Below are 15,509 nucleotides of genomic sequence, written 5' to 3'. Positions count from 1 at the left end.
TCAGCCTCCAACTGTCAAACTCCATATAAAAAAAAGCTAACTAGAGTCGTGGAGGGCCACAAAAACTTTATTTAATTCTAATGAAACTGTGTTTTAAAGTCAATAATATTAATATTGTTTTAATGAAAACAAGCATTTGTTAAATGATCATTTTTTTCCTTTATTTTTCCGTCAGTCGTCTTCGGCTAATGCAAATGTAAGGCTTTAGGCATTTCCCTTAGATTCGATCGTGAGGTTTCGGATATGCGTGGCCCGATCTAGCCTGTTGATGGGAAATACAAAATGTCCGTTTTCTTGATAAAAGTAGTATATTGTATGTACCGCAATTATCCACAGTACGCAGTACTCGATGTACACCAATTCGCAGTACGCAATATTTCTGCTAATTTGACAGCTCCATGTGTTTTTTTTGAAAATGATTTAATATTTCGGTTTATTAAATGCTCTTTTTTAAATTTATTATTGTTTACTAAGCAGGTCACATCGAATTTGTGCAAAAGATTCCTGTTTTTCAATAACAATATTTAATTCAAAATTCTGTTAGGATGTTTTTCGATCATCGAACCGGTCTAACTTCGAACTATTTTTCCATAGGAATCCGCTATACGCGAAAACTCAAAATACACTTTTGTGCTCGGTCCCGTACGATAGCGTATATCGAATAATGACTGCACTACAGGAACAGATACAGCAATTAAATGATTTTTTTTCAACACAGATGTTTTGACCAAAACCAAAAGATGTTTTGAAAAATAGGATCGTAATTCAAATCACCCTTTTTTATCACACCAACCAATATTACCTTTTCTAATATTTTTTCTATAATAGCCAAGGTGTGGTGCACCAGATCTGATACCACATCACCGTCAGATGATGGCATTCGACATGTTTGCACAGATGCTCAAGAAAAAACACGGTCGTGTTCGTTGTCTGCTGTATGCCATGGTGTGGAACATTCGTATCGCTAAATCTCAACTTCCACTTTGGCGGGCTGCCCAGTATTTGGGGCGGAAAACACCTGCTGCCCCTGTGTCACTCAATCATCTCATACGGTTTTAGGAACGGGGATGATACGGTACGTTGATAAAAAAGAGTTAAAATTCTTTAATTCTCTGAAGAAGATTGTCTTTCTTCTTCTTTTTCGGTGCCATCCACGAGCCCTTCCCATCGTTCGTTTCGGACACGGCAAAATGCTATTCAAAATTGAAAAATTCTAATTCTTCACACAGCTTGCGCGCTTGTGTGGCAAAGCCGGTTGGAGCAAGATCCACGGTGTGGGAAGGGGCAGACGATGGCATTAAATTAAAATCGTCTGACTGTGTTACCTCACAGTTGGCCATTGGCAGAAATTTGCAAAAAAAAAAAAATTATATATTTAAATCGTTGGATTCAAAATCAAACTGCTTAATGGTTGTCTTGTGGTCGATACGTTTATTGTCGTCAATTTGAGTGCCATATCCGGCACATGAAAACTTATCGTTTGTTTACTGTTATGCAATCATCGATTTACTCCTGCGCTTTTTGTTCTGCAAGTAACAACATCCGATATATCGGAACTATGGAAAGTGTATGAGCATCAAACTGATAACGGAGCTTTGAAAACAAGATCTACTATCGTATGCTGCTGTAAATTCTGCAGTTTTTTTTTACAAATATCATCATGTCTAACGCTTTTTATGTTACTTCGTAGCTGTCCGTAGTAAAATGTGTGATAAAACAGCGATCAGTCGTGTACTAGTTTGGAATGTATCAGAATGTATTTTTACACGTGGAATGATCAACATGTTTTTTTTCATATGCAAGAATTCGACGGCGTAGGTGGGTAGGAATCCGGCCAGGGATCGTGTGAAACAGCAACTGAAACGTGTTTCGTCTCGAACATCTTAGTAGTAGTTGTTGTTGTTAATCGAGGATCAACGGGGGTACGTGAGCGGGATCGATGGAGGGTTGTGATGGTTGGCATCATGGGATGGAATGAAATTCTCAACCGAAATCCAAACCTTCCCCCGTTGGTCCAACGGTCGTCGTGGTTAGTCGTTGGGAACCAGCGACACCTGAGACGAAAGACGAACACAACGAAGAAGCAGCCGTGTCTTAGACACGAACGGCAGCGGTTCGCTCACGTCTACTCGCTCTTCCCTCCCATACTTGACGTAGAGTTTGGCGCGCCGGTGCTAGTTTTCGAGCACTATATCAAACAAATATATGTACGCATAAATTTGCATTTTTTACCTATATGTGTTTGTTTGCAACGGCCGGCGTGCGCGCGAGCCGAGCGTTCTTGGACGCCGCCGCGTTTGATGGTGTATTAAATTCTTCGCTCACAACGAACGTTTGAATTCGTATTGACGAGCACACAGGGGGTGGTGTAGACGTTGATGGGTTTAGTGTTTTTTTTTTACTTTATGTATGTGTGACCGCACTATGTAAGCCCGATGGGACAGCAAACGAATACAGTAGGTGGCAGCTGCTAGGATTTTTGGCAGGTTTACATTTCTCAGACAGAGAGCTCGGCCACATATACAGGTCGGAGAAATGGATAATATTTGGTGTTTTTCTGTGTTCAATCGAACAAAGCTCATGTAAAAATGTGTAATACTATGTCTTGATTTGTTCGAAACACAAACAATGTGAAAAGATTGTACGTGGTGCAGAGTAACTTTCAGATTAACTGGTCATGTCCATTATATTCGTAATTCGTAATTCAGGGGTTCTCACCATTTTTAGGACATCATCTTGCTTCTTTCTTATGTGAAACAAACTTTTTGTGATGGGAAGTGGACTCTATGGCATCTTTTTTGGACAGGCTTATTTGGAATCTAATAGGACTGTTCTAATTATGAAAACCCCGAATGAAACTGAACGCAACAGTGGGACATGGATAAGAATTAAGTGATAATCAAAACTGTTGCATCGTAAATATGTTTCCATTTGTAAATATGAGCAAAAAATACACCTCTTGTCTGTTTATTTAGAATGTCTATAATTTTCAGGCCATTTTTTGTTTGATTATTTTTATAGAGACTTTGAGCCAATGCAGGTCATGTTGTCGACCTGTTTCTTTGTACGTTTCCTTTTATGAGATAATTTCTTAATTTAAGTATTTGTGCTATGGAAACGTCCTTAATTAATAAAACCAATCAGTCAAGAGCGAGAGGCGTTGGTAGGCTGCAACGAGACAGACGAACACACACACGCGTATATTGCAATGGTATGAGTCTTTTTTTATACATCAGAACAACAGATTCTACGTATGATATGTGCGCAGATTTCGCCGTCCCCATCCCTAGTCTCTGCTGCTGGTCGGTTTGGTTACCATGCCGTAAAGTCCTGCTTTATTCTTCTTTTCCCCAGGTCAAGGCTGTTGGTAGCAAACATCTCCCGTAACCGGCACTCGTATAATGCACACAGTTTACCAAATTTAGTAGCCAAAATGTGGAGTCCTTTGCCGACGACTTCTCGCAATCCATTTAGCGCGCCTACATGTGGTGTCTGGTCTGGTTTAAATGGTTTTGCTAAATGGAATTCATTCCGTCACTTCGTTCAGTTGTCTTCGCTCTCGTTCGTATTTCGTCTACGGATGACTCATCCCCTTTAGTGAGAGCAGCCTGTGTGCCGAAGTGGCACGCGAGCTTCAGGGAGTTGGTTGGGGCGTTTTCGTGACATCATTCACAGCTGGTGACGATGCTCTTTCTCTCTCCCTGGGGATGTTTGGAACCGATACAGTAGTATGTGCGATGAAGTAGGGAGATGGTTTTATGCATTTACCCAATTAATGTTGATCGCAGCATGGCCATTCCATTGACCGTCTCGAATGATCTACCATTGCAGAAGTTTTAATATTATTTGGACACATTCCAGAGTTATAAGAACAAAAATTATAATTCTGAATGAAAAATTACAATTACAATAATTTAGGAATATTGGACGTTTTCCAGTTTGCAACTGAGAAGAAGGCAACAAGACCAACTTTGCCAATATGTGTTTGTGTACTCGGTGTGAAATGATCTTTTCTTTGGATGTTATGTTCTATCGCCCTAAATGCTAGAATGTACTTGAGTACTTGAGTGTATAGTTCTTTCGATTTCTTTCGACACTCCAGATAATTTACAACAAAGCAAAAATCAAACCAAGCACGTCTTAGACTCATGAAGGCGAAATATCACTTTCAATTTCCACACTTCCGGTCTTGCCAAACGTGCCGCCAACGGTGTCTGCAGCTAGAGCGCCTATCTCGCAATGGCTGCAACTGCGTAACGTGTATTTTTATCTTTTCCTTCTTCAATTCAAACGTGTGTGACCGCTCGCTTTCCCGTTGGGGAGAGCCGTTTTGCGCGAGCCAGTTTCTGTTGCAGCTTTCCTGCTGCCAGCGGCGTAATCTGAGGCCGGTTTAGAGTCGTTAGCATTTTAATGCATTTTTTGCCTAATTTTTGCAACAACTTTTTCTATCCGCCGCGAGCAGAGTGGCGATCAGCTGACCGATGGAGCAACTTCTTCGGCGGAGATATGAACCCAGGACGGATGATGTTGGTCACGTTGAACTGCAATTCGAAAAGTGCATGGTCCCACTGTCTGATGCGTAGCGCTGCGCGACGGTATCAACCAGCCATACAGAAGATCGACCTGATGAAGGGAGAATGTTGCTAATTTTCCTTACCCTAAGCACATGGTCCCGGAGTGTGATTGAGAAACGATTGAGAGCTCGAGGAAACGATTGATAAATTATTTGATTAGGCAAAGAATAATTAAACACTTTTCAAAGTTGCTATTCCAATATAAACAAAATAACTCGTGTTCAGAATCATTACTGCTATTTCCTGCTTCTGCTTCCTACTGTTGGAATAATTTGAGTCGTACAATATATATGTTTAAATTATAAGAAAATTGCTGCGGTATTCATAAACTGTTATTCGTTATCCGTATCCCTGTTATCGCCCTTTATACAAGCTGACTAGACATATTTGTACGTCGTAATATTCTGTCAGTGCTCTTGTGTGAACTTTAGGACGCGTCTATGCAATTCAATATCGGGCTGTCCCAGTAGTAATTTATATCACGCTATCAGTTATATCCGATGTATGTATGTGATACATATATGACATATTTGCTTTTTTACTTATTTATTTAACACTACGGATTTCACAAAACATGGTTGCAATGCTCATACATATTTTGCCCTTCCTTCCCTGTATCGAAACCCTTTTCCAACATTTAATCACCCGTTAACTTTCCCTTCTTCGGATACGAATGCCGTCGAGCTTCTTGCTTGGTCATCGGAAAGATTTTTCTTATCACGCCTTTTCCCGAGTGCAGCGAATGCATGCCCTTCCTCCTCATTCTCCCCCATGTCATTGCAATCGTGCGACCGTGCGTGCATTGACACATCTTCTTTCACTTGTATGTGGCTGTTTTTGTTTACTGCTTTTACTGTTTTTACACCATTGCATTTACTGCACATTAACCGATCCAAACTAACCTATACTTTGTTTTGTTTTCTCTTTCATTCGCTGTCCGTCGTTCGCGATGGAACGGAACAGGTCTACGTCGGTGCACTGTCCCTGCATTATGAGGCGCTTAGTGTGGAGGCATCCAAGCAGACCACGGCCGAGGAGATCGTTTCCTGCATCGTCGAACGGCTGGGACTAACGGTAAGCAGCATCTTTTTACGTAAAATGTCCCTCTTTTCTAATGCATGCGTACGAAGGTGTAGAATGTTTGTTTCAAAATAATAAAATAGTTGAAAATAAGGGTATTGCAGTCAACTTCCAGTGGCAGCACTCAAGTTTTAGATTTAAACTTTTTTTGTAATGTTATACTTAATGATGTTTTTTAAATGTTGTGCATAATTTTCAAGAGAATGTTACAAATTAATTTGATTGTATTTTCTCATGCAAAAAATAATCGAAAAATATGGTTAGATCTTCTAGACAATTTAAACAAAGAATATTTGATTAGCATTTTTTTGCCTAGAAATGTAATGCTTATATTGAAATTTATTAGTTATTAACTATTAGGCATTAGTTTCTAAGGCTGTATAAAAATGTTAGGATTTAAAATAGTTTAATTTGTATGAGATTGATGCACCGAAAAGAAGAAAGTAATGAATTTCGATCTTCGATTTTAATGCCCTATCTTAAGCAAGGTAAAACAAAACTCGTTAAAGGTTTGCACCCTCATTTCAAACTACCATTTAACTAACTTGTTTCATTTGCCGTCCAATGTGCCGTTCCAGGGAAACAACTATGAGCTGGCAGAAGTGGCCGGCGAGTGCAAGGAAAGGCGACTTTCCGCGCACGAAAAGCCCGTCTCCGTTATGCTGCTGTGGCCGATGCACTCGGAGAAAGATTTTCATAGGTAAGTTCATTGCAATACACAGAGAGTGGAACGTATACAGAGAAGGGGACGTAGGGAAGAGAGGAGGGGGGGGGGGGGCAGTACGAGTTTGTGCTGCATTGTCCGGACGGGCTGTTGTGCATCCGATGCAATTTATCAGCACCAGGTTTTGATGAAATGATGATTACGAGAGGGAAATATGTTACGGCCAGTGTGATAAAGAGAAACACGTCGGCCAAAGAAGGAAAGAAAAACCGTAGGACCGGAAGCACATTGCCATGGTCGAGGAAATGAATTTCACTTTTACTTTTACCTCACAAACGCTTGTCACACTAACTCGTTTAGCGGAGGGGATCTGAACAGAGAGAGAGCGAGCGAGAGTCCAACACTCTCGGCTCGGATTGGTTTAGTATGAAGGAAAACGGCACGTCGAGTTTCGATGATTAGGGGGAAATTGATTTCCCAACACACAACCATTGATTGCAAGAGTGTCCATCATAAAAGTCGTGCAATCAAACAAAGCTGTTTGGTCTCGGACAACGGAAAGTTTAAATTGAAAACTCTAATGTGATATCGATCGAACCGTAGCCGGGGCGTCGATGATGGTGCTGTTGGCGGTGATTCCATATTAATTTTGCTCGATTAAATTTTAATTATTCCCTTTTTTAATACAATCGCATCGATAAAATTCGCGAAAATGAAGCTGAAGTTAAAAACAACTGCGCATCAAAATTGGGCCCACATCGATTTTAAGCGTTTGTATGTTATGTTTCTTCATGTATGTTTCCTGGTTACAAAATTGAGCATGAAATGTATTTTTGGCATGTTATGATATGTGAAGATCGCTTTATTCCTGCATTGAATGATCATATTCTTCGTCCAGATCAAATGAAACTACCCCTCGTTTGTAATTTATGATCGTATCATAGGATGGTGTTTTGTTAGATGCAACCTGTCGAAATAGAAAGATTCTTAAAATACACACACACAACTAACCTCGTCTCGCCATAAATACTTTCATCGTCCACTACTCATGCGCATCCATACTAATCAACTCATCATCACACTGTCGAACGTTAAATTTTTCTCATTGTAAGCTTCACCTACACTGTGACTGTTCGCCTCACCACCCTGTCCATCTCAGACAGTAAAGCGCTGTTTTCCACGCATTCCAATCTGCAGTGAAATACCAGAACAGAAATAACCTATCCACGGATTGTTCGCGGTAAAGGGAAAGGAAATGGCTTGAACGTAACGTGTGTGCACGTTCCTGAGTGGCGCTAATTTGTTTACTACCGAAACCCTTCATCGCTGTTGATCGATTTATCCAAATCTACCGACAAATCAAAAGCCATACCACAGCGTGCTGCGATGCGTCAGACTTCCGCAGTAGAAAATTGATCGGATGGGTGAAGCTTCTTCTCACGTGGCGTGTGGTTGGTACGAGGTGATCGTGTGGATGATGGGGATGAATGTCTCTAATGAAGCCGGAAAATGCTTGCTTGATTTTTTAAATTTAAATATTCTTACATTTGCACGATTTTCATAAATTTGAACAGTTGAGATTGGTGTATTTGTATTCCATGTCCAATGTCAATCGGTATTTGCGGCTTATTTTGATTAGCTTTAATAATTTATTCGAGTTATGTATGTGAAGTACAAGCGCATATATTTTAGCGCATAATAATATAAATAGACGTTATTTTTATTTCTTACCAAAAACAGAGCAATTCAAATGTATTATATATTCGAATTACAGGGGATGTTTAGTGGTAATGTCGTTAGCTCGTACGACTTAACAATACACCCGTCGTAGGTTCAAGTCCTCCGTAGCCTGACTGACTATCCGGCTGCGTGGTACTGAATAAGTTACGAAAGTCTATATAGGCCGGGGATGTCCAAATAGAAGAAGTATTGGAGTAATACATTACTACCGGAACATCTACTTCTCGATCGAGCCAGCGACTTAACATCGCGTTGACGGCAGGAATTCGATTTAAACAGTATTTTTAAAAAATCATGACGCATGCATTTTGTCTTTAAAGGGATTGAAAAAAAAACACCTTTAGGCGTAATTTGGCAAAACATGAGTTATACCAAACGAATGCTCTATTTGCTCTGGCGTTTGCTTTCAAACACCTCCCACACTGGCAGGGACGATGGAACATGAAACCAGAGGAAGCGAATGAAAGGTTGGTGTCACATGGAAATTAGATTCAAATCACTCTCATCTAATTTGGCACTTATGATGAAGTCGTTTGGCATTCGCTAATTAGTTCAAGCACCGCGTGGCCGTTCCTGTTCAGAGAGCTGGAGTGAGAATGCATGTACGTATGCCGTCATTCATTGGTTGCCGTTGTTACCCGCGGTGCCCCAATGTATCGGCTACCTAGCAGCAGATTACCTACGGGAATATCGTATTCCGAGAGCGTGATGATGATCATAATGGAGCACCACTGCACATTTTCTTCGCACTGTGGGGGTGGAATTTGGGAAAGGATGCGCTAAATTTATCCTCCGTCCCACTGCCATGGATCTAATGCCCTGGCAGCGTAACGTAAAATAACACGAGTAAAAAAGCGAAGAAACTGTTGTTTTTACGATCGATCGTTTTCGTTACGTCGTTCAGTCACATTCCCTCCTGATGAATGATCCTGAGATGATGGTTGCGGGAGGAGGGGCCTCCTATAGGTCGGGGTGGGTGTAGTTTGACAAGTTTTACAAAATTCCCGCTGGTGGATTAGTTCGACTAAGACAACATGACAGGTATTTGTGATGGAAAACATACCTTTCTATTGTTTACATTGCCGCCTAGATGCGTGGGCGTAAAACATTATACTTTTTTCCTTTCATAACCTGTTTCATACTACGTCAGGTGTCTTGCATGTGGGTTATGTCGTCAAGTGACAATATGCCGACAGGGCCACATATTACTGTTTAAATTAAAGTACCGTATTCTAGCGTGTGTTACGACCCCCATTTAGGTCTAAAATGACTAAAATCAGATTATTGGGGTCGTTATACACGGGTAGTAACTTTGCAACTTTGAATATTACACATGAGACATTACATTTGATCACATACAAAGATATTATGGATATCTATCAAGATAATGGGGCCCTTTCCGTTTGAAATTCGTAGGCTGAAATTTCAGCCTGTCAGCTGTTTGCATTGTATAGCAGTTTTCGAGCAGCTATCTAATTGAGTATAATATACAGGTGGGCTTATCCCAAGGTGAATAAATTTAGAAGACTGATTTTTATCGCTTCTGCTTCTTAATGAAGATTTTAAGAGTGTTTTGAGTATTCGTCAAGCATCAAGAAAGCTTGTTTGAACAAAAGTTTTACTCATTCTGTCAAAAAGTGGTGTTCAAATTTGGTTATAAAAAACATGATATGATACCACCTGGACTACATACACTTTGATTCCAGATTCCATCACCTGATTTCTTTAATCCACCTTGGGATAAATGTAAACAACACCGTGTTTTCGAGCAGGTACTCGAATCTAATTCTAGCTTTTAGGCTAAAATTTTCTAGACTGAAAATCGCAGGCTAGTTTTTTGTGTGGTTTTGTATGGATTGTTTACATGATTTCAGCCTCCAACTGTCAAACTCCATACAAAAAACTGACTAGAATTGTGAAGGCCTCCAATACTGGAAAAAAATAACGAGTGTCGCCAAGGATAGAAGGAAATAAGGAACATAAGGACATAAGGAAAAAAGAAAGTAGAATGAAAACTGAATAAACTTTTGATCGCACTGATTCTTTAAATTTGTGATTCAAATTCATTAAATGGAACCACTTAAGCCCAAAAAACCCAGAAAGCACCAAAATAATAAGAAGGTACACTGATGGCCTTCAATTCGCTTGTACTAGAAGCACGCAAAGAAAAACTAATTCGATCTGAATCAAATTGGTATCATTGACACATTTGTCTGTTGTTTTTGACTGTTTTGACCGCTCCCAACGGATTATTATATATACACGCTAAAATGCGAAACACCCTGTCCCAGTTGCATCTTCATTCTAGCTGATCGCGCCACTCTATCGTAAAAAATTGAACCTAACGATCGCCCATCATTTACGCCCACCTATTGGCTAACTAAGCACCAAACACTCTAGCCTTTGTGCTCGACAAACTTTGCACTCCTAAAAATGTGTAAACGCAAGAGAAGCAGATCATTATTACTGAACTGAACTCTTTCAAAGAAAACGTTCTAACCTTACGCTATGGTGTATGCGTGTCAACTGTGGACGATCTGTTCTCTTATTTCGAAATGTATGCATCAACTATACGATAGCATCTGATGTAGAATTGGTATAAATACATGTCATCGCCATTTTTGAAGCAATAACATTTGTCTCGTGAAAAACAGACGCGTTTTTAGCGTGCGCTCTGGTGCATTTGCGTGTGCAACAGAGTCGCTAGCACCGACACACAGAGGGTGATCGTGAAGTGAAATAAAAATCCGTCCGTTTGCGCGACTTTATGGGTTGAAATTTATTGTGTGTTTGTGCTTCCCCCTTCGATGCGTATCTTGCGGGTTTTTGTTTTGCGGCCGGGACATTCCTTGCCCGCTGTTGGGTTTTGTTGTTGCCACCGAATGCTGGGTACCGTACGCCAGTTCAAATGCTAACAACCTTCCTCTCCAAACTCTGCTAGCCTCGCTGCTGGCTAGGGCGGGGTGGGACACTGTGTTGACGTTTCGATGACATTTATCATCTTGAAATGCGAACGAAGGAAAACGATGGCCACCATGCCCCGAGCCGCACCCATACAGGCAGTTACTTTGCAATGGTTTTCCTTCGGCGTCGTTTCTGAATGTTATTGTTGAATCTGACCACACTAACTGTGTGCGGTGGGGTAGTGCTTTGTGTTGACCACGACGAAAAGAAACTCTCATACGATAAATGCTTGCACACACAAAAAAAAAAACAACCCCATCTCGTTAGGAAAATCTCGCAACAAAAAGAAGGTGAAAAACGATGTACGCATGCTCGATCAGTTTTGAAGTTCGGACTGTGCCGCTTTTCGGGCCGCGGCAAACGCTAGCACTCACACACATACATACACACGGTCAGCTGTGTTATGTCAAACGTGTTTCGATGGAATGAAGCGGGGGGCGATGTGGTTTGTCGCACCGTGGACAAGGCAGAAGCCCTGGAGGACGTTGTGATTGTTGACGACGCGTGGAAAACGGCTTGGTAAACGATGATCAACACCATCCTCCGCTCATGACCGTGCGGGACCGGGCGGATGGATGGTGCATGGACGTGTTGGGATGGGAAGCATTTTTCGTGGTTTAAGTAGTAGTCCCCCCCCCCTTGCCTCTTATCCTCATATGACAGGGTGAAGCATATTTTTGGATCATCTGGTGAAAGCGTTTCCGACAAAGTGAGGTGCTGGTCCAATTATCGTTCTTTCGCAATTGGACGATAAAGCGGAGGGGAGTGTGTTTTGGAAAGGTGTCACGTTAGGCATTTGTGTTAACATTATTTATGAACGAGTGTATTATTTACGCGTGTGGGACCGGTGGAGTCATATTTATAAACTGCTAAGCTATGGGTTAGCTCTCGTAAAATCGTGTTATGATCTGTTAAACTGACTGTGCGTTACCTTCAGCGTCGGGAAGGTCTGAATAGTTTCTAGAGTTTTTTTTCCGTTTTGCTGTTGTTATTGTTTCAATGATGAATTCACCTGTCACGCAATCTAACCGCATACAACAAAGCACACGGGGGCAGCGGTGAGCGATGAAGCGTGTCGAGTGGAATTAGTTTTTACACATCCTGTTATTTTCGCTCTATTTTATTGGCAGCTAATTAGCCTTTATGATGAAGTTTAGCTAGATAGGTGTCGTAACTAAGGCAAGAAAAACCATGAAGAACCACAGTAACAGATCTTGTGTTAGGCGGCACACTGCTTCCGTTCCGTTCTCTAATCGGACTGCGCTGAATCCGTAAAGCAGTGGTAGAGCATATATTAATATGTCATATTTTATCCAGAAGCGTTCCATTTACCTTCACTTCGCGTGTTCATTACCACGTAACTTAGTACGGTGGCGGTAGCCGTTCACCCGTTAGATTCTGTTCTATAGGATTGTAATTGAACGTTGCGCTGCGTTTTGCGTGCATTCTATTTGGTTATCCGTCACACCAATACCTTCTTCTGTTTGTTTTTCTATGTTTTAATTTTTGCTACCTCTATACCAGACGCCGTCGTCGTCGCCCTTGCCCACTTTGTGCCGACTGGTGGTGGGACGTATGCCCATTCACGATCATTACACTCTCCAGAGCAAATTTATTCCTTCACCTCCGAGACAGCGCGTACCACTGACGTGATCGTGAAAATTAACTCCCATGAGTCATGCTCGCTAGAAGCTAAATGAAGTTTTACGGACGATCAATACAATTAAAGACAGACGCATTAAACTCTGGGTGGATGGCAGGTGTGTTGTATCTGCGTTTCCCCGAGCGTACATCTCGAGTGGTTTTTGCAATGTGTGATGTATGGAGTGCAATGTTCGTAACGGGTCGAACTCAGTGCCGTGAACGTTTGTTTTTTGTATTGTATCGCAATGAAGATCTTTCAGAAGTGAGAAAAACTAACTCCTTCAGCGTGGGAAGGGGTTTCTGTCGCTCACTACTCTTGTGTGGGGTGTGTTTGTGTGGTCGGTCAAACGTGGTGAAATTTAAATCGACAAAATAGGTTAAATTTGCTTGAAGGTATGGGCCTACCATTTATAGGTGCAACAATTATATGTATTACATTCAATACAATGTTTTGGGTGAGATCGGAATGACTCATCGAACAAAAACATGATTTATATTGCATTATTCATATCTGTAGATTTTAAATTGCGCTAGGCGGTGTTTGAAAATATCAACGAAAAGTGTATGAAATTGTAAATCTCATTTATGTTACCCCTTTCTAATTGCAGATTCTATCTACGTGAAATACAAAGCGACGTTCCTTGGCTAGATAGTTATGGACTCGATCCACAGATACTTAGAGACTTTATACCGTTTCTGTTGCAGAAAGAAAATAGGGAATATCCTGACCTGTGCCAACTACCAGGTATACTTGCATTGGACAAAGATCGCCCCCGCTTCCATCTAAACCCTACTAACTGTTTGCGTTCTCTTTCTTTCCCACCCTTGCACAGATCTTAACGAAGCAACGCTACTCGAGAACCTTCGCCAGCGGTTTGAGGCCGGCCACATATACACGTACGTCGGCAGCATCCTGATCGCAGTCAATCCGTTCAAGTTTCATCCCATCTACAATCCAAAGTATGTGCGGCTCTACCAGAACCAGCGGATCGGGCCGATCCTGCCCCCGCACATCTTCGCCATCGCGGATAACGCTTACTACAACATGCTGAAGGAAAAACGAAACCAGGTACGCACGATGAGCCGGTGTGGTGGGCCTCTTGTTGCTGTTCTTGGGATGCGGTCAAGCTAATTGACCACTATTGTACTTGCATGTGCGGAAGTAGCCGAGATCAAAGAGTTGATGATCGAAGCGCTTAAGAGCGTCGAGTAATTAATGAAAGAGCGCCCCCTCCCAACTGTCAAGAGTGCTGTAGGAGATTTTATTTCAGTCAGGAGAGGGCGTACAATAAGAACGCTACGGATGCCATGAGCTAGAATGGTCCTAAATGTAGGTTAACCTTTGACGTATGCTATAAGTGCGGATCGATTTCCTATAAGAATCGGTGTTAGTGTACCTGCTACTGTGAACTTTAATGGAGTGGGACAATCACCCATCCGCTCGACCGCCCAATGGGTATAGTTCATTCGACGGTAGTTAATTTTATCAAAGAGCTCTTCACCGCACTCGGAAGGGATAACATGTCGATGTGCGGATGTCTTCACCACTATCCTGCCGCTCTCGAGAGGAATTCCTTTCTGCATAGTTTTGTTTTTGTTTTTTCCTTTAAATGCATCTGTGTATTATGAGCATTTGGACAGTTTTGCAGGCTTTGTATGCTGAACGATGCAGTATGGCGGTTGTTCATTTAGCGACATCATCATGGATGACATTTGCAGCATCATCATTACACTTAGCGCAAAAAGGGTCAGCAGAAAGAGAGAAGAAAAAAAACCCGGTATGCACACTTCATCTAGGTTGTGGACAATCGCTCGCATCAATTACACGAACGAAGCCAACGACAAAGTGCACCCTCTGTGTTGCGTTCTTCTACGCACACCGTTTCATTCGCGCACATACATACTCACCCGATATTGCTCTGCATCTCAGTGCTATGCGTCCACGTGTGTTTGTAACAAATGCGGTTCGTTGGTTCTAGGCGCAATGAGCTATAGCCATCGTTGTGCAATGCATTGGTGCTATGGCACCGTAGAATGGAATCATCGGCTTGAACTTGAATATGTTTGAATTACTCGCAAAAACAGGCTGAATGCGTGGAATTTTATTGCGAGTGATACTTTGCAGTTCATTGTTTTTATTATTCGTATAGATTGTATGATACTTAAAAAGAATATTAGTTAAAAAGGGTAAGAATTGCAATAGCATGATCATGCACAAGCACATATTCTTTTAAAAAATTAAAACAATGGTCCGAATGGCTTCAAATCACCTTAAAAACATAGAAATTAAACAACAGATTCGATTCTGTGTAGTCTAAAATACGAATTTTAATGCATCAACAATCCCGCTGGCCGTAATATGGCTGAAAGTACATTAACCGGACATAAAACGTTTCACCGTTCTGCGTTCGAACAACCAACAAGCGTGTGGATCTTTAGCAAGGGCCAAGCATTGAACGAGAAGATAAATTTTATTACTTGTCACTTCATTCCATCCATCCATCCATCCATCCAGCTGTCCATGCTCTAACAGCCAAAGCATAGTGATGCCGTCATCATCACTGGCTGCCACAACAGCGTCAACATCTCAACTAGAACCACCACCCTATCCTGCTCTTCACACACACACATACACACTCTTGTCCGTCATCTTTTGCAGCCGACGCTGCAAAATGGCACCACGATGCATTTTGCGCATTGCCGTCCGTTTTACGATTCGATTACTGCCGTCCCAAACCCCTGGTCAGGTGCTATCTTCTGCGTGCCCTTTGCGCGCTTCTTGTTCTCCACGATGCCAGATGTTGGTGTGTGGCCAAGCTTGCTTGCGGCTTGCTTGCTTGCTT

General features: G+C 41.7%; 1 protein-coding gene across 18 annotated transcripts in view; it reads left to right on the top strand.

Moving 5' to 3' along the window:
• Positions 1–15,509, top strand: part of LOC120893875 (unconventional myosin-IXa-like) — a 64,514-nt gene that overhangs the window by 26,371 nt on the left and 22,634 nt on the right. For all 18 annotated transcript variants that reach the window (XM_040296054.1, XM_040296053.1, XM_040296049.1 and 15 more), the window contains 4 exons: positions 5,538–5,648; positions 6,233–6,354; positions 13,275–13,411; positions 13,500–13,735. In XM_040296054.1, coding sequence (XP_040151988.1) covers positions 5,538–5,648; positions 6,233–6,354; positions 13,275–13,411; positions 13,500–13,735 — 606 coding nt within the window. The remainder of the gene's footprint in view (positions 1–5,537; positions 5,649–6,232; positions 6,355–13,274; positions 13,412–13,499; positions 13,736–15,509) is intronic.

Source organism: Anopheles arabiensis, chromosome 2 (genome assembly GCF_016920715.1).
Source record: "Anopheles arabiensis isolate DONGOLA chromosome 2, AaraD3, whole genome shotgun sequence".
Lineage (NCBI taxonomy): Eukaryota > Metazoa > Arthropoda > Insecta > Diptera > Culicidae > Anopheles > Anopheles arabiensis.
The sequence above is the reverse complement of the archived record's forward strand: the minus strand, read 5'-3'. Positions and strand labels throughout refer to the sequence as shown.